The 22,932-nt window shown below is 46.6% G+C and overlaps 1 protein-coding gene across 5 annotated transcripts; it reads right to left on the bottom strand.

Annotated features, from left to right (window-relative positions):
• Positions 1-2,068: 2,068 nt before the first annotated feature.
• On the bottom strand, positions 2,069-22,920 carry ZNF250 (zinc finger protein 250). 5 transcript variants are annotated; one of them, XM_030804687.1, is made up of 7 exons: positions 22,858-22,920; positions 11,836-11,931; positions 11,461-11,602; positions 11,115-11,228; positions 8,385-8,447; positions 3,585-4,814; positions 2,069-2,451 (listed from the first exon to the last, which is right to left on the bottom strand). In XM_030804687.1, exons 2-7 carry the CDS (start codon positions 11,875-11,877, stop codon positions 2,282-2,284), a joined length of 1,761 nt encoding a protein of 586 aa, XP_030660547.1. In that variant the 5' UTR covers positions 11,878-11,931; positions 22,858-22,920; the 3' UTR covers positions 2,069-2,281. The 5 variants fall into 5 exon arrangements, with proteins under 5 accessions (XP_030660547.1, XP_012363066.1, XP_003281218.1 ...); XM_012507612.2 differs by lacking the exon at positions 2,069-2,451 and having other exon boundaries at positions 2,888-4,814; XM_003281170.3 differs by lacking the exon at positions 2,069-2,451 and having other exon boundaries at positions 2,888-4,814; positions 11,461-11,587.
• Positions 22,921-22,932: the final 12 nt, after the last annotated feature.

Genomic DNA, 22,932 nt, shown 5'->3' with positions numbered 1-22,932 from the left:
TGGCAGCTTCCCTTCATAGAAGATTTAAGATAGCACCACAGTGTTCTCATTTTCTCTCAATTAATATTGAGGTGATCTCAGGTTTCTGGACTTTCATCTCAGTGATCTCATCTAGGTACCTGAGTGATCTCTTGGCTTTGAAGTAACACCTCAGTAATCACAGTTCCTCTTTGGATTGTTACCTCAGTGATCTCAGCTCCATTCTGAAGTAACCTCTCAGTGATCATAGCTTTTCCCTAAAGTAACCTCTTTCTAAAGCATCACCCCTAGTGATCTCAATCTTTCTCTGAAGAATCACCTTAGTGATTTCAGCCACCTCTGAAGTTAACACCTGTGTGATCTCAACTCCAGTGAACAACTCAGTTATTTCATCTCCTTTCTAAAGTTAACAGCTTAGTGATCTCATTTCCTTTCTGAAGAATCACATCAGCAGTCTCAGCCTCTCTTAAGTAACATCTCTGTGATCTCAGCTTCTAACACCTGAGGGATAACTTCTTGGTCCTGAATAATACCTCAGTAACCTCAGCTCCTCCCTTAAGTAACATCTCATTGGTATCAGCTTTTCTCTGAAGCAGAACCTCAGTGATCTCAGCTCCTAAGTAACATCTCAGCATTCTCATCTCTTTCCAGCATGTACATCTCTTACGGATGGTAAAATATAGTGATTTCACTTCCTTTATGAAATAGCACTCAGTGACCTCCATTCTTCTAGAGTTTCACTTTAGTGATTTCAGCTTCTCTGAAGAAACATCTCTGTGATCTCAGCTTCTCTGAAGAATTACCTCAATGATCTAATCTCTAAAGTAATACCTTAGTGATCCCATTTCCGTTATTTCAGCTCCTCTGAAGTAAACCTCAGTGGTCAGAGCTACTCTGCAGTACCCATTAGTGATGTCAGTTCCTTTCAGAAGTCACACCCAGTGATCTCACCTCCTCTCTGATGAAACACCTCAGTGTACTCAGATCCTCTGAAGTAACACAAATTGTCTCACTTTCTTTCTGAAGTGACACCTCAGTGATCTCAGCTCTTCTCCAAAGAAACAGTTAAGCTCTTGTCCTCTCTGAAGTAACACCTTAGTTATTTCATCTATCTGAAACAACACCTCACAGAATGGCAACACCTCTAAAGTTAACACCTCGGTTATCTGAGCTATCTGAGGTTTCACTTCAGTGATCTCAGTCCCTCTGAAGTAACACCTCAGTATTAGTTCCTCTGGAATTTCACTTCAGTGGTTTCAGTTGCTCTGAAGTAAAACACCAGTGATGTCAGCTCCTTTCTCAAGTTAACAAATCAGTTACCAGTTCCTCTCTGGAGTTAATACCTCACTGTTGTCAGTGTCTGTACATAGAAGGGGGAACAAGCTCTTGTCTACATCGTGGTGTTTTGCTGTGGACTTAGGGTCAATGCCTGGATGGGCACAGCAGCTCATGCCTGTAATCCTAACCTTTTGGGAAGGTGAGGTGGGAGGACTGCTTCAGCCCAGGAGTTTGAGGCAGTGGTGAGCCATGATGGCACCACTGCACTCCAACCTGGTGACAGAGTAAGAACGTCTTTAAAACAAACAAACAAAAAAGGATCAATATCCTAGTGCCTATTTCCTCCCCACTAAGCTGACAAATGTTGGGGGCGGGGGCCTGGGGTGAAGACAGCCCTTCTCTATCTCAGGCACTTAACATGTTGAGAATTTCAAGTGGCTTGAATCTCATACATTTGTTTCGTTTGCAGCTGGCTGCTACTAGAAATGGTTCTGATTCGGTTTCAAGAACTGTGTCCTTGGCTGGGTGCAGTGGCACATGCCTGTAATCCCAGCACTTTGGGAGGCCGAGGCGGGCGGATCACCTGAGGTCAGGAGTTCGAGACCAGCCTGGCCAACATGGTGAAACCTCATCTTTACTAAAAATACGAAAATTAGTAGGGCTTGGTAGCAGGTGCCTGTAATTCCAGCTACTCGGGAGGCGGAGGCAGGAGAATCGCTTGAACCTGGGAGGCGGAGGTTGCAGTGAGCCAAGATTGTGCCACTGCACTCCAGCCTGGGGAACAAGAGCAAGACTTTGTCTCAAAAAAAAAAAAAAAAAGTATCCTTAAAACAGAACAAATAATTCTGAATACAAATTTTTAATTATGAATAAACTAGATTCATCTTCATCATAGTAATATGGCAATGGATACTAGACTCTTGAACCAGGAGTAAAAAAATGAAAAAAAAAAATCCTTCAAATATAGGAATAGAAATATTAGAGATAGTAAAAAAGAGCTTTCTGAATTTGAGAAATGTATGTTTTAAATATATCTACCAAAGAACAGTATTTTCAGCATTTTTTGGGGGGAAATACCATAGATGTAAAGAGGTACCCACTTGGTGTAACAGCTATGAGGTCTGCTGAGTGTGAAGCTCCCCTCCTTTGCCTGCATAGGAATTGAGACATCCCATGGTTTCTGGGGCACAGGATCTGCAGGTCATAAGGGCAGGTTTTGAGGAAAATACCCAGTTTTGAGTTGAATTTTTACTAAAAAGTTAGGATATCCTTTCTGATCTTGAATAAAGTTAAAGGCTCCAGATAAAGTGTTTTCTAGGCCAGGCGTGGTGCCTCACGCCTGTAATCCCAATACTTTCAGAAGCCAAGGTGGGAGGATCACTTGAGGCCAGGAGTTCGAGACCAGCCTGGCCAACACGGTGAAACTCCGTCTCTACTAAAAATACAAAAATTAGCCAGGTGTGGTGGCGCATATCTACAATCCTAGTTATTTGGGAGGCTGAGGCACAAGAAAAGCTTGAACCTGGGGGGGTAGGCAGAGACTGCAGTGAGCCAAGATCATGCCACTGCACTCCAGCTTGGGCAACAGAGCAAGACTGTCTCCACACACACACACACACACAAGTTTTTTAAATTTATGTAATTTCTCACTAATATATCTTTAGACTTTTTCCTTGTTTCATACAAAACAGGTGTTTCCACACTTAGGATTTCCATCCATTTTACATGATACTTGATGAAAATATCTTTTTATATCACTTTATCCATACAATAGTGTTTTAAGAGAATACTGAAAATAGTCCAACTTTCAAATTTTAAGTGCAATAATTAGTATGGTTAATTGATATTTAGGAAGGGCATGTAATGTTCTTAGAAAAAGAACTTTATTTGGAATGTAAGATTTTATTGGGATAATCATTCTTATGCCTTAAATTCCCTTAGTTCAAATAAACTAATGTCAAAGAAAGAATTATGGCTGTTTTTACCAAAATTCTCTACAATTGTATGATTACTCTCCAATATAACTTCAAGATGTTGAGGAAAATAAAACAGGTAGTCTCTGAAGTTTTTCCACAGAAACAGCATGCTAAATGCTTCTTTCTGGAGTTATTTTGTGACACTGAATCGCCAAAGAAAGGCTTCCTATAGAGTTAACAGAGACTTCTCTTGGGCTGAAGGCTGCTTGTGGTTCCACATGCAGTTTCTGTGAGAATGGATTCTTGTGTCAGCCATGGGTCACAACTTTCTGTGCACTTTCTGGTGCTGGATTAGGTGGCCATGCTGGTTGAAGGCACGCCCACACTCCCCGCACTCGTAGGGCTTCTCACCTGTGTGGATCCGCTGGTGCTGGATGAGCACTGAGTACTGGCTGAAGGCCTTCCCACAGCTATTGCACTCATAGGGCTTCTCGCCCGTGTGGGTCCTCAGGTGCACAATCAGAGTTGCTTTCAGGCTGAAGGCTTTGCCACATTCTGTGCACTGGAAGGGCTTTTCACCTGTGTGGATTCTCTCATGCTGGATCAAAGACCGGCGTGCACTGAAGGCGTGCCCACATTCACCACACACATAGGGCTTCTCCCCAGTGTGGACTCTCTGGTGCTGGATCAGGTGTGAGTGCTGAACGAAGGCCTTCCCACATTCATAGCATGCATAGGGCTTTTCCTCAGTGTGGATCCGCTCGTGATTCATCAGTGTGGAGCGGTGGCTGAAAGTCTTCCCACACTCACTGCACTCATAGGGCTTCTCCCCGGTGTGCACGTTGTGGTGCTGAATGAGGACTGAGCGGTCGCTGAAGGCCTTCCCACACTCGCTGCACGTGTAGGGCTTCTCCCCGGTGTGGATCCTCTGGTGCTGCAGCAGTGTCCTCTTCACACTGAAGGTTTTCCCACACTCATTGCACCTGTGAGGCTTCTCCCCGGTGTGTACCCTCTGGTGGCTCCGCAGAACAGTGCTATGGTTGAAGGCTTTCCCACACAACGGACACACATACGGCCTTTCTCCCGTGTGGATCCGCTGGTGCTGAATGAGATGTGAGAGTTGAGTGAAGGCTTTCCGACACTCAAGACATTCGTGAGGCTTCTCTCCTGTATGTATCTTGTGATGCTGAGCAAGATCTGAGCTCACTCTAAAGGCTTTTCCACACTCATTACACTCATAGGGCTTCTCACCTGTGTGAATTCTCCTGTGTTTACTAAGGACTGAGCTCTGGCTGAAGGCCTTCCCACATACACTGCACACATAGGGCTTCTCTCCCGTGTGGATACGCTGATGCTGAAGGAGGTGGGAACTCCGGCCAAAGCACTTCCCACACTCAACACACATGTAGGGCCTCTCTCCACTAGGCACTGCCTGGTGCGGAGTGAGTGGCATGCTTTGGCTTAAGACCTGAACTTCATGGTGGTCAACAGAGTTTGGACTCAGACAGAAGCTTCGCTTTGTTTCATTATTTTCTTGATCAATCCTCCCCAAGGGTGTTTTCCCCAGAATCACTGTTTGCTCTGAAATTAATGGCTTCGGACTCAAGTCTGTATTTTGACTCTCTCCCTTGGTTTCACATTCTGAAAGAACAAATCCAAAATGAAAATGTTAACACTACTCAAAACTGAAGAGCTAGTGCAACCCTGAAACTGGCCTTGCTGACGAAGGTGCAAAATCCCTCAATGCACATGTCGGTGTGAGCTAGAGAAGAACAGAACCACCATAACTGTGTCAAACAACTAGAAATCAGAAGATAATGTTACCAAACAGGAGTGTGCCAAGGCGAGGTTTAAGAGAAAGGTGTAAACTCCAGTTTGAGGTCACACCCCTGTGTGGAGTACACAGAACAGCAGGGAAACAGCCCAGTGGTGACTGGGCCCTGCCCTCCCAGGGGTCCTCATGTGGACAGAGCTGAAATGCAGGCCCACACAATGTGGGTGCCCTGTGGGGCAAACAGCGGCACTTGGCCAGGCAGGGAGAGGTGTGAGCTATTGTGAGCAAGTCGGGGGGTGCCATCTGGGGGCCAACAGACTTGTACATGAGGTAGGGGTGATGGTGCTGTCACCTCTTTGTGGAAAATAATCTCTCTTTTTTTTTTTGAGAAAGAGCCTTGCTTTGTTATCCAGGCTGGAGTGCAGTGGTGCAACCTTGGTTCACTGCAACCCCCACCTCCCGGGTTCAAGCGATTCTCATGTCTGAGCCTCCTGAGTAACTGGGATTACAGACGCACACCATCATGCCTGGCTAATTTTTGTATTTTTAGTAGAGATGGGGTTTTATCGTGTTAGCCAGACTGGTCTTGAACTCTTGACTTCAAGTGATTCACCCACCTCGGCCTCCCAAAGTGCTGGGATTACAGGCGTGAGCCATTGTGCCTGGCTCTCAACATTATTTTATTTTATTTAGTTATGCGTGTTTCTGAGCCTTCTATAATTTCATGGAGCACAGTCTTCTGGAACTTGTTTTCCCGTCAGCATTATGTTTTTGAGATCCATCATGTTGTTGTACAGCAGTTAATCATTTTCACTGCAGTATATTCCACTAAGTTAAAATGCCATAGTTTATTTATGTCTATTCTGTTTATGAACATAATTCTTTTTTTTGAGACGAAGTCTTACCCTGTCGCCCAGGCTGGAGTGCAATGGCACGAGCTCGGCTCACTGCAACCTCTGCCTCCCGGGTTGAAGTGATTCTCCTGCCTCAGCCTCCCCAGTGGCTGGCTAACTTTTTTGTATCTTCAGTAGAGACGGGGTTTCACCACGTTGGCCAGGATGGCCTCAAACTCCTGACTTCGTGATCTACCCACCTCGCCCTCCCAAAGTGCTGGGATTACAGGCATGAGCCACGGCGCCCGGTCCTGAATTCTTTTCGAATGTGTTTTTAAATCATGAAGCATGCTTCTGTGAAGATTCTCCTATGTTTCCTGGTGCTTACACACAAATGTCCTTGCTGTATACATATGCAAGAGTGGGAAGTGGTGAACATAGGAATTCATGTTTTCAATTTTTTTTTCCAGTTTTTTACCTCCATTCTCTCAGAATGTGATCATGTTTTCAATTTCATTGGATAATGCCAAACTTTTCCAAAGTGGCTATGTGAATTTACATCCCTATTAGCTGCCCTACATCCTCACCCACGTTATATTGTCAGATCTTTCCATTTTTTCCATTCTGAAGGTGTAACATCATGTCACAGTGGTTTTGATTTCCACTTTACTGATGAATAATGAGGCTGAGCAGTTTTCTTATTTATTGGACCTTTGGCTTTCCTAATCTACACAGAAATTTGTGCCTACTTTTCTTTTTGGGTATTTCTGCGTCTTTTTATTCTATTCAGAGGAATTTATTTATTAAGTGTATTGACAAATTGAAACAGTGAGAATTTAACAGTTTTTTTAATGAAAAAAATTTAAATTCACTGTCTTTGGTTTAATACAATTTTTTTGAGACAGAGTTTCGTTCTTGTTGCCCAGGCTGGAGTGCAATGGCACGATCTCAGCTCACTGCAACCTCTGCCTCTCAGGTTCAAGCGATTCTCCTGCCTCAGCCTCCAAGTAGCTGGGATTATAGGCATGTGCCACCATGCCCAGATAATTTTTTGTATTTTTAGTAAAGATGGGGTTTCACCATGTTGGCCAGCCTGGTTTCAAACTCCTGACCTCAGGTGGTCCATCCGCCTTGGCCTCCCAAAGTGCTGAGATTACAGGCATGAGCCACTGCCCCCGGCCCAGTTTAATACAATTTTTAAGATATCTCATTTTAGAAAGTTACTCTATGTGGGTTTTTTTTGAGACAGGGTCTCACTCTATCACCCAGGCTGGAGTGCAGTGGTGTGATCATGGCTTACTGCAACCTCAACCTCCTGGGCTCAAGGAATCCTCCCGTCTCAGCCTCCGTGTGGCTGGGATTACAGGAATGCATCATCATGTCTGGCTAATTTTTAATTTTATTTTGTAGTGTGGGGTCTCAGTGTCTTGCCTAGGCTGGCTATGTGTTTTTTAAACTGTTAGAAGTCTTAGTTCTTTCTATTTTTTTAATGTATAAGCCTCATCTTCACGGAATAAAAGCCTATAGGCTAAAGAAATAGTTACTCATTTACCCTGAAAAGTATTATTTCTATTGTCTGAAGTTTCACCAGGTGTGGTGGCTCATGTCCGTAATCCCAGCACTTTGGGAGGGCAAGGCGGGAGGATCACTTGAGGCCAGGAGTTCGAGACCAGCTTGCGCAACATGGTGAAACCCCGTCTCTACAAAAATTAGCTGGGCATGGTGGTGTACACCTGTGGTTATAGCTACTCGCGGGAAGCTGTAGTGGGAGGATTGCTTGAGCCCAGGAGGTTGAGACTGGTGAGCCATGATTATGCCACTGCACTCCAGCCTGGGCAACAGAGTGAGAGCCTGTCTAAAAAAAAAAAAAACAAAGTTTCCTGAATGGGCGGCTTCTGACCTGATGCCAGGGTAACAAGATGGACAAGATGTCTTTAATAATAAAAACACAGGCCAGGCACAGTGGCTCATGCTGGTAATCCCAGCATGTTGGGAGGCTGAGGCAGGAGGATTGCTTGAGCCCAGGAGTTTGAGACCAGCTTGGGCAACATAGCAAGACCCTGTCTCTACACTGCACTCCAGCCTGAAAAAAAGAAAACACACACACACACTAAACTAACTGCATAAGAGATTACTCGCTCAATCATCCATGGCACGAAAGCATCATATGACTGTTTGTGAGACAGACTCAAGTTGCTGTGAAGGCCAAACTTGCCTGTACCTTGCATCCATACTGTGCAGAAGCTGGACTTCAGCCAAGAGTCACTTGCTTTTAGAATAATGGTTTCAGTTGTTAAGTGTAAAGTAGGGAAGTATGTTTTAAGCATGACAGAACAAATAAAAGGAAACAAAGTTATTTCACTGAAATAAATGTTTAATTATAAAAACCCAGCAATCTCTCTAGGCCTACTACGGCTCACAAGAAAAGGAAAAATGTTTTAAAAATTAAAAACACAAAAAGCCCCGCCCTGGTGTTTTGTAGCAATTGTGTGAGTTGTTTAACACGCTTCATAGCACCCTGAGTAGCCTCTACATTCTTGTAAAACATTAGTATTAACACCTTCAGAGATTGTACTGAATTAAAAAGATCAGGCATACACTTACCCCATGGACAAGATAAACTGTCTTGTTGTGTACAGGCTGTAGTGTGGTCATATTTGAGGTTGTCTGGAAAAAAAACAGCGAGTTGAAGTGACAACAAAATACTCCCTTCAAGAGTGGAAAATCCTGGCCGGGCATGGTGGCTCACGTCTGTAATCCCAGCACTTTGGGAGGCCAAGGTGAGTGGATCACTTGAGGTCAGAAGTTTGAGACCAGTCTGGCCAACATATAGTGAAACCCCATCTCTACTAAAAAATACAAAAATTAGCTGGGCGTGGTGGTGCATGCCTGTAGTCTCCACTACTAGGGAAGCTGAGGCAGGAGAATTGCTTGAACCTTGGAGACAAGAGGTTGCAGTGAGCCGAGATCGCACCACTGCACTCCAGCCTGGGGGACAGGGCGAGACTCTGTCTCTCAAAAAAAAAAAAAAAAAAAAAAAAAAAGAGTGGAAAATCCTTTCGTTGCTATTACAACATGTAATTTACTGAGTTATAAACAGCAGGGGCGGGGCTGGGCAGGTGCACACACTTATCCATCCTGAGGAACTGCCAGGACAAGACAAAGGCATATTCTACTCCTCACTTGCTCTGATGCCAGTGGCAGTGATCCAGGTTGTGGCAGGTGGCTTCTGCTTCTACGCACATCAGTAATCTAAAACTCAGTCCCATTGTCCTCTGTGGCCTGTGCTAGAGGTGAGGTGACCAGGTGCTTCCATGAAAAAACTTCTCATCTCCAACCAGCCATGCTCCCAGAGAATTTCACAGTCTCTGTGGTGTCAAATTCAAAGGGCACTCAAAGAGTTTAAGCTCTCCATCAGGCGAGTACATAGCTGGACACAAGGGAGCCCAGGACTGGTTTGGCAGTGGCGGCAAAACGCCCTCCTGTGTTTTCTTGCCTCCTACGGCTGCAGTCAGTAAGCAGAAGTTCTATGCAAGATTTCCAAGACATGATGATGTGTCTTCTTGTATACTCACTAGAAAATTAAATTCCTCTAAGGCTGGCATGTACCTTGTTCCTCTGAGGATATCTGATTTTGCAGGCCAGTAAGAGATAGACTGTAATACCTGGTGCCCCTATCCACATAAAGCTACTTTAGAAATAAGGAGGAGCTTTCAAGGGGAAAACCACCACATCTGAAATGCTGAAGCTGATCAGCCAACGGAGGTGTTGCCCAAACTGTCCCTACTATCCCCAAGTGGGGCACATTATGGCAGGACAGGCTGACTGAGGTTTTCCTAAGACTCAGACGTCACCTTACGGAAGTCAGAGGTTCTTTGCCTTAAGCAACCACAAACATGAACTTCAGGGTTGGATCTATGCACCATCTTTCCTTTTATAATTTTCTCCATCTAAAGGTCTTGTACATCTTTTGTTAGATTAATTCTTGGACACTTTATATTCCTGATGCTATTATAAATGTTATCTTTTAAAATATTACACCTTTGCTGGTTGCTGACAAATACAAATAAAACATTTCTGGCCAGGTGCAGTGGCTCATGCCTGTAATACCAGCACTTTGGGAGGCTGAGGCAGGTGGATCACTAGAGGTCAGGAGTTTGAGACTAGCCTGGCCAACATGGTGAAACCTGTCTCTACTAAAAATAGAAAAATTATAGCTGGGCATGGGGGCGTGGACCTGTAATCCCAGCTATTTGAGAAGCTGAGGCATAAGAATTGCTTGAACCCGGACGGCAGAGCTTGCAATGAGCCAAGACTTGTGCCACTGCATTCCAGCCTGGGCGACAGAGCAAGACTGTCTCAAAAAAAAAAAAAAAAAAAAAAATTGTATCCAGCAAAACTGGTAATTTCCCTTGTGAATTTTAATCAATCATTTTCCAGGTTGACAATCACATAAACTGCAAACAATGCTTTTTTTTTTCCAATTCTTATAGCTTTGGTTTTGCCTTATTTTTATTTTTATTTTTTGAGACAGTCTCACGCTCTGTCCTCCAGGCTGGAGTGCAGTGGAGCGATCTCGGCTCACTGCAACCTCTGCCTCCCAGGTTCACGCCATGAACCCGGGAATAGCTGGGACTACAGGCCTCAGCCTCCCGAGTAGCTGGGACTACAGGTGCCCGCCACCACGCCTGGCTAATTTTTTGTATTTTTAGTAGAGACAGGGTTTCACCGTGTTAGCCAGGATGGTCTCGATCTCCTGACCTCGTGATCCGCTGGCCTCGGTCTCCCAAAGTGCTGGGATTACAGGCTTGAGCCACCACGCCCGGCTGGTATTTTATACATGGGATGCCCAGTACAACATTATATGGACATGGGGACGGCGGGCTCCTTTGTCTTGTCCTTGAGATGAAACAGTGTGCTTTCAGCACTTCACCTTAAGTGTCAGGTTGAGACACTTCCTTTCCATATTTAGGATGCTCTGTTATTATCTAAATCATCAGGTAACTCTCAAAACCTGAATGTCCTATTAGGACCAAATCTGGCTAACCAGTCCCTCTGGTCAGGTACAGAATCACTGCCGCCATGCCCTAACTTCCTCTACATGGCTCTGCACATCAGCTTGTTGAAATTCACTGCTATGCTCACTTCCGGCCATGGGCTGCCACCTGATTCAGCAACCCCCAGTCCATAGACTCCTTTGCCAGATAAGGCCAGATAAGGTTTTACCCCAGGTGGAAGCCACTCCAGTCAGCAGCTCAGTATGAACTAGGTCCACAGCTTTGCTCAGGACCTGTTTAGCCCTCAGTGAGGGAGGGGCCAGCTCTCCTCACTCACCTGAGTAGTCACTCCACAGGCCCTGGCTCTTCTTAGCCCCCTTTCTGTCCAGGACCCAGGGATCTTCCCCTCGCTCCAGCTGGGAGATTATGTCAGGCTTGGATCCTGGAAGTCCTGCTCGTGGGGAAGGAAGTCTTTGTTTATACAACATTTACAGAGCCCCCTCCCCAAGCCACTTGTGGGGACATGAAAATGGACAGGACTGACCTTCTGCTGGAGCTGAGCACCCAGAGAGGTGATGAGAGCAAACCTCCAGGACCAGCCTGTCCCAGGCCCCGTACCCTGAGAAGCCCCCACCCCAGTCCAATACACAGATACATGGACAAGGCCTGCTAAGGGGACTTACCCAATGAGACTACATTCCCATAGGTTTCCATCATCACATTTCTGTAGAGGCCCCTCTGAGCAGGGCACAGGCGATCCCATTCATCCTGGGAGAGGAGCACAGCCACATCCTCGAAGGTCAACTTGGCCTGGAATGACAGGGGCTGCTGCAGGTAAGATCAAATCCTGACCTCTGTGATGGGGAGTGGGTGCATGTGACATGTGACATGAGCAGTTGGCAATGGGGGGCTCTGTGAGCTGAGGTGGGTAATGGGAAGGGGCTGCAGAGTTCAGGGGATGCTGTGATGCTCTGGCTGCTCTCAGGAGCTCTACAGGGCATGGAAGGAACCACAGGGCTCTGGCTGGGGGCACTGCATAAGCATTGGGGACAACTTACCTGGGGTCCTGCCGGCACTGGCAAGAGCCTGGCTGCTGCCATCACCTGGTCTCCTAGGGCCTCTGAGGATCACGGAAATTGAAGGAGCCTGTGGGGCTGAGGAAGAGGAGGGGGCAAGTGAGGGGCATGGCCTTGAGACTCTAACTTCCTGGGGGGCCCTCAGGGGATCCCTGGGCCTCATTCAGAGTCAGTGAGGGGCACACTGAGGTCAGGTGCAAGGAGCTGCTACTGTTGCAGCCTTGGTCTGCCTTGCCTCCCCCATGAACTTTGACCCTATGGTTCAGGAGCCTGTCCAGGCCCTGAACACACAGTTCCTGGGCCTGCCCAGCTAGTACTGTGCTCTCTGAACACCAGGTGCAAGGCACTTGCTGCATCCTGGTCCTGGCCCATGGTCCTGCCATACACAAGGATACCAGCTCACCAAGGCTCTGTGTGTTCTATACCTGAGGCACTCACACAAGTACCAGACTGTCCCCAAGTCATGTGGGGGATACAGGCATCAGGCCAAGCTGCTTCCCCAAACACCCTCCCAATTAAGAAAGCCTTGGCCACCAGGGTGACAATAAGACTCCCTTCACCCCACCCTTAGGCAGCCCTAGGGCCCCAATGTGGCACCAGGTTCAACCAGGTATTTGAAGGGGAGGCATGAGAAGTGGTCAGTTCTGGACAAACTGAGTCAACAGTGGCCTAGGGATCTGGTCTGAGCAGCTGAAGGGAGACTTGTCATCAAGTGAGAAGGGGATGCTTGGGGCAGTGGGGCCGGTGCTGGAACGTAACAGGACGAGGTAAGCAAGGGTATCTGACACACACCCAAACGGCTGGGAAACAGGCGGAGCGGGGCAAGAGCTTTCCTGACACATTTGGTCCTGTACAGGATAGGGTGCACAGTCTTCTGGAGCATCAAAAAGAAGAGTCTGTGACAGGGATACAGAAACCAATCAGGTGACCAAAGGTGGTAGATCACTCTAGAAAAACGTGGTATAAGAAAGCAACCAACCCCCTCACATGCTTGGCTCAGATGGGCACCACAACAAACAGGGTGCTTAAGAGTGACAAAATAGGTGTCAGGGCTGGGGGCAGAAGTCAAGGGACATCATAATCCCAGTGTCTATAAAACATCAGATATAGGCGGGCGCGGTGGCTCATACCTATAATCTTAGCACTTTGGGAGGGAGAGGCAGGTACATCACCTGAGGTCAGGAGTTTGAGACCAGCCTGGCCAACATGGTGAAACCCCGTCTCTACTAAAAATACAAAAATCAGGCTGGGTGCAGTGGCTTATGCCTGTAATCCCAGCACTTTGGGAGGCCGAGGCAGGCAGATCACCCGAGGTTGGGAGTTCGAGACCAGCCATGACCAACACGGGGAAACCCCGTCTCTGCTAAAAACGCAAAATTAGCCGGGTGTGGTGGTGCATGCCTGTATTCCCAGCTACTTGGGAGGCTGAGGCAAGAGAATTGCTTGAACTCGGGAGGTGGAGGTTGCGATGAGCCGAGATCACGCCATTGCACTCCAGCCTGGGCAGCCAAGAGCAAAACTCCATCTCAAAACAAAAACAAAAACAAAAATCAGCTGGGTGTGGTGGCGGGTGCCTGTAATCCCAACTACTCAGGAGGCTAAGGCAGGAGAATCAGTTGAACCCAGGAGGCGGAGGTTGCAGTGAGCTGAGATCATCTCAGCTGAGACTCTGTCTCAAAACAAAACAAAAAAAACACACATCAGATATACATATATATTTGCACAGACAACTTTCAGGAAGATACACAATAAACTAACTGCCTGCCTCTGAAGAACAGGACAGGGAAACACGGTTGGAGAGAGACTGACTTTCAACCCTCCCCACCCTCCCCTGTGCTGCTGTTCTCCAAAAATGCCCATTCCCTCCAAATGTGTGTGTGAGCACATTTCTGTGTTAGCGCAATGCAACTCTAATTAGAATTCCAACAGAAGTCTTTTAAAGGAATGACTAAAACTACTTGAGAATTCATAAGAAGAATGGATGCTAGAGAATAGCCAAGAATTTAACTGGAAAGAACAGAGGGTGGTGCCTGCCTTGCCAGGAATCAGAGCCAAGGGTGGGTAGGAAGCCACTGTAATTAAACCAGCAAGTTGTCGACAGAGGAACAGATGAGGCCAGATAGGTATGTGGGAAATTGGAAGATAACAAAAATGGTACATTTTAGTTCAGCAGGAAATCAGTGGTTCCTTTAGTAACTTGTGTGTACCCAGATGGGATACATCAATAACCAACTTTTTTGTTTGTTTTTTTTGAGACAGAGTTTCACTCTTGTTGCCCAGGCTGGAATGCAATGGCGGGATCTAGGCTCACCGCAACCTCCACCTCCTGGGTTCAAGTGATTCTCCTGTCTCAGCCTCCCAAGTAGCTGGGATTACAGGCATGCGCCACCATGCCCAGCTAATTTTTTTTGTATTTTTAGTAGAGACGGGGTTTCTCCATGTTGGTCAGGCTGATCTCGAACTCCCGACCTCAGGTGATCCACCCGCCTCGGCCTCCCAAAGTGCTGGGATTACAGGCATGAGCCACCGTGTCCGGCCACCAATTTTTTTTTTTTTTTGAGACGAAGTCTTGCTCTGTCGCCCAGGCTGGGATGCAATGGCATGATCTTGGCTCACTGCAACCCCCGCCTCCCAGGTTCAAGCAATTCTCCTGCCTCAGCCCCCCAAGTAGCTGGGATTACAAGCACCCATCACCACACCCAGCTAATTTTTTTTATATTTTTAGTAGAGATGGGGTTTCACCATCTTGGTCAGGCTGGTCTCGAACTCCTGACCTCAGGTGATCCACCTGCCTTGGCCTCCCAAAGTGCTGGGATTACAGGTATGAGCCACTGTGCCCAGCCCAACAATAACCAATTTTGGATTAAGATGAAGACCAAGTGTGAGCATTAACAGTGGCCTCATGTGCTCCTGGTCCCCCTGTCTGACATCTGCCTACCCTCAAGGGCAGAAGTGCCTTCTCTCCTGCCCCACCATGACCCCTTCCATGGGTCACCCACCAGCGCACAGATCTGCCATTTCTTTATTTTGAAACAGAATCTTGCTCTGTCACCCAGGCTGGAGTGCAGTGGCATGATCTCAGCTCACTGCAACCTCTGTCTCCCAGGGTCAAGCGATCCTCCTACCTTAGCCTCCTGAGTAGCTGGGACTACAGGCACCTGCCTCCATGCCCGGCTAATTTTTGTACTTTTTGTAGGTACGGGGTTTCACCATGTTGCCCAGGCTGGTCTTGAACCCCTGAGCTCAAGTGATCTGCCCCTCTCGGCCTCCCAAAGTGGTGGAATTACAGGAGTGAGTCACTGCGCCTGGCCCTGCATGTGAATTTGACCTTTGGTGAATGCACACCTCTGGTCCCCTGGAAACCTGCAGAGGTGGATGGTCATTCTCTCTATGGTCCAGCCACACCTGGGCTGCGACTCAATGATGAACAACCACAGGAAGTACATTCAGGGCCTCCCTAGCAGGTCTTGCAGCCAGTTCTCCTGACGCAGGAGATGCTGGCTTGTATGACCACGAGGCTTTCGACTAGGCTAGCTCCTCCTCCTACCTGCATCTTGTGTTTATGCACCTCAGTACTCCCTGGATGGCTGCTGGATGATGCTGGCCAGCTTTTCCAAGAACCTGCTGCTAGGCATGGTTGTCCTGTGAGTCTGAAAAGTCAGTTGAGCCCTGTAGCTCTTTTGGTACACTTGAGCTGGTGATCCCCCTTCCCTCTGACTCAACATTTCAATATGGGTGTCTCATAGCATCTCAGACACTTAACATCCCAAACCAAGCACCCCCTCTACCATCATTTCTACCCCCAGCTTGGTCTGTGAACCTGTACATAAGCCTCCTTCCTTCTTCACTCTCACACTTCTAATTCACCTTCCAAGCACATCTAGAACCTGACCATGTTGCCCATCTCGCCCTCCCTGCCCCATGACAACCACCCCTAGATGTTCAGCAGCTCCCAGCAGTCTGTCAGCCCAGCTCCTCCATCTACCTTCCTGTGAGAACACAGTGACTGTCCTCTGCTCCAAGGTCCTCCCAGGACCCCACTGGCTCCTATGGGCCTGCCCCAAACTTTGTGATTTTCCTCAGAGCCCTGCAGCCCTTTATCCCTTGGCCTGTGCTCCCCATCCATCTCTTAGAGACCTCTGCCCCACCCACTGCAGCAGCCTTGGCCTCACCCAGCTCTCATCCTATCCCTTTCTCCTGCACCAGCAGACCAAGAAGCAGGCCCAACAGAGTAATCAGTGGTCGACTTTTTTTTTTTTTTTAATTACTTCTAGGCTAATGATTACAAATTGCCAGGCAATGTACTTTTAAAAACTTTTAATTAATTTCTTAGAGACGGGGTCTCACTTTGTAGTCCAGGCTGGAGTACAGTGGCTCAATCACAGCTCAATGCAGCCTCCAACTCCTGGGCTCAGGTGATCCTCCCACTCCAGCCTCCCAAGTAGCTAGGAATACAGGTCACACCACCATGCCTGGATAATTTCTTATTTTTTTTTTTGGTAGAGACGAGGTCTTGCTATGTTGCCCAGACTGGTCTTGAACTCCTGGGCTCAAAGGATCCTCCCTCCTTGGCCTCCGAAAGTGTCAAGATTACAGGCCTGAGCCACCACACCCGGCCCGTTTGTTGAATAAATGAATGAAGAGCAATGAGCTCACACTTTATGCCATTTGTAATAGCCAAGTACGGAGTCAGCACTTTCCACTGGCAGGCGTGGGAAAGTGGAGTTTCTCATACTCTTAAGAAGGCCACCTAGCAGTATTTAGGCGAATCAGACTGGCCCTTGGATAGTGGGTACCTTATAAGAATGGATGTGGGTGAGGGTGCAGATTCAAGGATGTTGCCGAGGCAAATGCTGTGTTGGCCCTTCCACATACAAGTTACACACCTGCTAAAGAGAAAGATGTATGGTATGTGTGTCACAAGGACCTAGGACTGGTTCACCTGCCTCACTTGGGCCAGCTGCATTGAGGCCCCACCTATAAATCCAGATGACACACTCCTCTGAAGGCCTGGAGATCATGTTGTTGGTGAGGGGAGAGCACTAAGAACAGGCTTGGCTCAGAGGAGGATGCTGCTGGATAAGGTGTTATTATCTATTTGATTAACACACAGAGGAAAAACTCCAAAGGACAATACCAGGCTGTCAACAAGTGTGTGGCAAAGAGAAGTGAAAGGGTAAGACTTTCACCTGGGGCGAGTCTTAGAAAAGCATAAACACAAAATGCAGTATCAGGTCTCTATTGAAAGATGACCATCACATATTGCTAATTAAAAAAAAATCAGCCGGGTGCAGTGGCTCATACCTGTAATCCCAGCACTTTGGGAGGCCGAGGCGGGCGGATCACAAGGTCAGGAGTTCGAGACCAGCCTGGCCAACATAGTGAAACCCTGTCTCTACTAAAAATACAAAAAATTAGCCAGGCATGGTGGCGGGCACCTGTAATCCCAGCTACTCAGGAGGCTGAGGCAAGAAAATAGCTTGAACCTGGGAGGCAGAGGTTGCAGTGAGCCAAGATTGTGCCATTGCACTCCAACCTACGCGACAGAGCAAGACTCTGTCTCAAAAAAAAAAAAAAAAAATAAATAAATAAATAAATAAATTCCTATCACAAAGCCTGATTGTATTCTGGTCATAAATGAACAAAAATGGCTGGGCATGTTGACTCACACCTATAATCCCAGTACTTTGGGAGGCCAAGGTGGGAGAATCGTTTGAGTTCAGGAGTTCAAGAACACCCTGGACCACATAGTGAGACCCTGTCTCTATAAAAAAATTTTAAAAATTAGCTAGTCTGTAGACCTAGGTACTCTGGAGGCTGAGATGGGAAGATTGCTTGAGCCCAGGAGGTCAAGGCTGCAGTAAGCTGTAACTGCACCACTACACTCCACCCTGGGCAACAGAATGAATCCCTGTCTCAAAATAAATAAATAAATAAATAAATAAATATTAAAAAAATATAATAGATATATGAACAAAATACATTTTAAAAGTGGTATTAACTAGTTTAAATTTTTTCCTCACTTACACTATGGCAGATAAAGGTTTCAGTTTCCTGGAACAAGCCTGTAACAGGATACCAGGCCAGGCAAACACCGTGGACCTCAACCTAAACCTTGCATACTCAAGACAGGAAAACATAAGAGCTATCTGGGGTGCCAGAAACTGGCTTTTAACAAGACACTTCATCCACACTTTGCGGGATTCTGACGTCCAACTCCAAGCTTTGCTCCATGAGAACACAGTTCAGGCAGGGAAGGAGGATGATGTGGACAGTTTTTAAAAATTAAAAGACAGGCTCATGACGAGTCCTCTATAGATGTCAGGCTCCTGGGCCAGGGGCTGGGACAGGCTGGAGATCACCGCCACAGAATACTGGAAGTGGAGTTTGAGGAGCCCCCTCTTGAGGCCATGCCAACAGCTAACAAATGGGCAATATAAAGAACATCCACTCAGGGCACTGGCTGAGCAATGATCCCTCCCACCCACTGTTTACAAAGGTGGCAGCATGAGGAGTTCATTTTTCAAACTCAAGAATTTCAATCTTGAAAATTTCCCTAAGGAATAATCCAAAACAAAAACAATAGATCAATGTTATTAGCAGCAACTGGCTTTCCAGTTTTTTTTAGGTGATCAAAAGCCACATCGCAGTGAGACATTCCTATCACTCTTTTTGGAATTCCTGACTGTCTTGATGTGACAAAGCAGTGTACCTGTCATTCCAGAGGACCCTGCACATGGTCACACACTGGGACAGGCACATTTGGAGTCTCCTGATCTGGGGTGAGCTTCCAGGATCTCCTCCAGAGCCACTGCCTTCTCCTGCTCCTCATCATCCTCACTCCCTGGACTTTCTGCTAACAAGCACTGCTCCCTCTTCATCACCAAGGAGCCCCTACCCACTAGGGTGAAAGCACTTTGAAGAGAGGCAGCTTCTGAGCCACCTGTGAGCACAAGGCGAAACACTGCTAAACTTGACCTAATCTAAACTAACCCTAACTAACCTAAACTAACCCTAACCTGCAACCTTTCCAGAATTAATGATCAGAAATATGTATCCACTGGTCGGGCACAGTGGCTCATGCCTGTAATTCCAGCACTTTGGGAGGCCAAGGTGGGTGGATCACCTGAGGTTAGGTGCCGAGTCCAGCTGGGTTGGGGAGACCCTAACCCAGCGGCACTAGGGTAATTAAAGACACAGACACACAGAAATATAGAGGTGTGAAGTGGGAAATCAGGGGTCTCACAGCCTTCAGAGCTGAGAGCCCCGAACAGAGATTTACCCACGTATTTATTAACAGCAAGCCAGTCATTAGCATTGTTTCTATAGATATTAATTTAACTAAAAGTATCCCTTATGGGAAACGAAGGGATGGGCCGAATTAAAGGAATAGGTTGGGCTAGTTAACTGTAGCAGGAGCATGTCCTTAAGGCACAGATCGCTCATGCTATTGTTTGTGGCTTAAGAATGCCTTTAAAGGGTTTTCCGCCCTGGGCTGGCCAGGTGTTCCTTGCCCTCATTCCGGTAAACCCACAACCACAACCTTCCAGCGAGGGCATTATGGCCATCATGAACATTTCACAGTGCTACAGAGATTTTGTTTATGGCCAGTTTTGGGGCCAGTTTATGGCCAGATTTTGGGGGGCTTGATCCCAACAGTCTGGAGTTCAAGACCAGACTGGGTGACATGGTGAAACCCCGTCTCTACTAAAAATACAAAAATTAGCCGGGTGTGGTGGCACATGCCTGTAATTCCAGCTCCTCCCGAGGCTGAGGCATGAGAATTGCTTGAACCCGGGAGGTGGAGTTTGCAGTGAGCCAAGATCGTGCCATTGCACTCCAGCCTGGGCAACAGCGTGAGACTCCATCTCAAAAGACAAAAAGCAAATAAACAAAAAAACAAAACAAAACAAAAAACAAACAACCAAACTGATAGCTTTCTTATATACCAGTAACACCTAGTCAGAAAATATGACGGGAAAAAAATCTATTCAACAAATAGCAACAAGAAACAAGATTAAACCTTAGAAACGCACAGGATCCCTATAAAGAAAACTGTAAAACATCAAGGAAACACTTGAGGACACTCATCTGGAAAAACATTTTTTGGGTAAGACCTCAAAAGCACAGGAACAAAAGCAAACTAGACAAACAGAATTACATCAACTAAAAAGCTTCTGTACAGGAAAGGAAACAATCAGCAGAGTGAAGAAACAACATACAGAATGGGAGAAAATATTTACAAACTATCCATCCGATAAGGGATTAATAACCAGAATGCAGAAGGGAGTCAAACAATTCAATAGAAAGAAACAACTAATCTGATTTAAAAACAGGTAAATGATCTGAGTAATTTATCAAAAAAAGACAATATGACCTAAAGTATAATAAAAAAAAAAAAAAGAAAAAAAAAGACAATATGTATGGCCAACGGGCATATGAAAAAAACTAAAAATAGATCCACTATATGACCCAGCAATTCCACTGCTTGTTATATACCCAAAAGAAAGGAAGTCAGTATATCAAAAAGATATCTGAACATACATGTTGACTGCAGCACTATTCACAATAGCTAAGATATGGAATCAACCGAAATGTACATCAAATAAATGGATACAGAAAATGTGGTATATGTACACAATGGAATATGATTCAACTATAAAAATAAGGAAATTATGTCATTTGCAGCAACAGGGATGGAACTGGAGGTCATTACGTTAATTGAACTAAGCCAGGTACAGAAAGACAAATATCGCATGTTTTCATTCATATGTGTGAGCTAAAAAAGTTGGTCTCATGGAGGTAGAGGGTAGAATGATGGTTACCAGAGGATGGGAAGGGTGGGAATGGGGGGGAGGTATGAGATGAATAGAGGTGGGTTAATGACTACAAACATACAGTCAGATATAATGAATAAGTTCCAGTGTTTGATACCACAGTAAGATGACTATAGTTAATAATTTATTGTATATTTCAAAACAACCAGAAGAAGAGATGTGAAATGTTTCCAATACAAAAAATGATGTCTGAGGTGACAGATATCCTAATTAACCTGATTTGATCATTATACATTGTATGCTATCCTTGTATCAAAATATCACATGTATCCCATAAATGTGTATAATTATTATATTCAATAAAAAAGAACTTTAATAAAAATACAGGTATATTTTTATTATTTCATGTGGGAAGGGCTGTTCTAAGCAAAATACCAAAAGCAAAAAGCAGAGATCCATAGATCTGCAGCTTATAAATCAAAATCATATGCGCATCAAAGCTACCAGACTCCAAAAATGGACCTAAAGGCATGCAACAATTTAGTATATGACAAAAGTGGTTTTTCAAATCAATGGGAAGATCAATGGTGTTAGAAATGGCTATGATTTAGGGGAAAAAAGGAATTCCAAAAGCTGGATTCCAAACTCACCCCACAATAAAATAAATTCCAGACGTATCCAACATTTTACAAGTACCACAGAAAAACAAGAGTTTATTTTAAAAATAGTCTTGGAGTGGGGAAAGCCCTTTAAAACACAGCACAAAGCCCAAAATGCCTTAAGGCAAAATATTTGACTCTTAAAAATTTTATATTTTCTATTTTGAAAAAGCCCAAACCAGAACCAAACACCATAATCAGAGTCAAAAGACAAATTGAGAAGTATGTTTTCACCATACATGGAAAAAAATATGAGCTGGCAAATCACAAAGAAATACAAATGGCGAAAACACAAATGAAGGGATTTCAATCTCACCAATAAACGAAAAACGTCGACCTGGCAGGAATGCAGTGACCTGTCAAGCCCAGAGGACCAGAGCCCCGTCCAGGGCGGGAATGTCAATGGCAATCTCCCACCCTTACCCACTTCGTAGAGTCCACCGGACAGAGAAACCTATGTCCAAAAGACAAGTTACGAAAAATTTACGAGTACCCACCCGGCGGAGGACGAGCGGAGCGCCCCCTGCCGCCCCTGGTGTTAGTCAAACGACACCAGCTTCCCTTTGATGACAGAAAAAAGGGTGTGCGCGCGTGCCTAGAGCTCTAACGGCATTCAAAAATTCTGAAACTGTTCACAGTTCCTGCCTCTTCATACACTGGCAGAGTGTTGGGGGGGATGACTTTTATATATTTCTGACATGCCTGCATTAGAAGAAGTATTGCATATTATTTTCAATTTTAAAATTAAGCCAATAAACAACAAGGAAAATATTTGCTGTGTTGCAAAGAGTTGGGCTCATTCATTAAAACAGGGCTCTGACACAGTAACAGAAAAGACAGCATCCACAGCAAAATGGGGAGAGGATAAGACACCCGGCAAGTAGCACACTCGACCAACTGCTGAGACGAAAGCAGCTCGTTTTCGTCTTGACGCGGGAAGACTTTTTACAGCTAAATAAAGTGGCGCTCCCGGTGCGCCGCCGGGGTCTTCATGGGGCTCCTCAGGATGTGCATAAAACAGGAAAAACCTCCATTTTTATATTTTGGGGAAGCTCCCCACCCCTTTCCGGGCCCATCCCAGGGGACACTAGACCCCGAGGAGCGCGGCAAGATGAGCGGCCCGGGGGTCCGGACTGCGCCCCTAGGACTCCGGCCATCCTGGCCCTAGGCAGGGCGCCCGGTAGAAAGCGCGCGGAGGGCACGAGGGGGAGGAACGCCGGAGATCTGAGGGGATCCAAGGTGGGAGGGACGCCGGTCTGAGGGGGCCCAAGGGGGGAGGGGCGGGGAAGGGACCGAGGCCATCTGAGGCGGACGGGGGTGCGGGAGGGCCTGAGGGGGTCCAAGGCCGGGCGAGGGGAAGGGTGGGAACCCCGAACGGGGGAGAGGGCGCGGCCTTGGCCCTGGGGAGGAGGCCGCCGCGCGTCCGTGAGGGGAGGGCACCAGCGTGAACGCAGGAGGCAGTGCGTGCTCGCGGGGAAGAGTCCACGATTCGTGTGGAGGACGCACCGGCTCGGGTGTCCGTGATGGGAGAGGGTCCTGGCCGGCTACGACACGCGCCCCCCACTCACCGTCAGCGCCGCAGCCTCACGCGCGAAGGAACGGCATCCCGCAGCACCTTCAGACAAAGGGCTGCCCCGCCCCGT

The sequence above is a fragment of the Nomascus leucogenys genome, chromosome 23 (assembly GCF_006542625.1).
Source record: "Nomascus leucogenys isolate Asia chromosome 23, Asia_NLE_v1, whole genome shotgun sequence".
NCBI classification, from domain to species: Eukaryota; Metazoa; Chordata; class Mammalia; order Primates; family Hylobatidae; genus Nomascus; species Nomascus leucogenys.
This window is presented reverse-complemented; position numbering and strand designations above follow the sequence as displayed.

Coding starts and splice junctions, on each gene's coding strand:
- ZNF250 (XM_030804687.1), bottom strand. CDS start 11,877: ATGGCAGCAGCCAGGCTCTTGCCAGTGCCGGCAGGACCCCAG. Junction 11,603..11,835: donor CAGTGCCGGCAGGACCCCAG/GTAAGTTGTCCC, acceptor TACCTGCAGCAG/CCCCTGTCATTCCAGGCCAA. Junction 2,452..3,584: donor GCACCAGCGGATCCACACAG/GTGAGAAGCCCT, acceptor TATGACCTGCAG/ATCCTGTGCCCCAGAAACCA.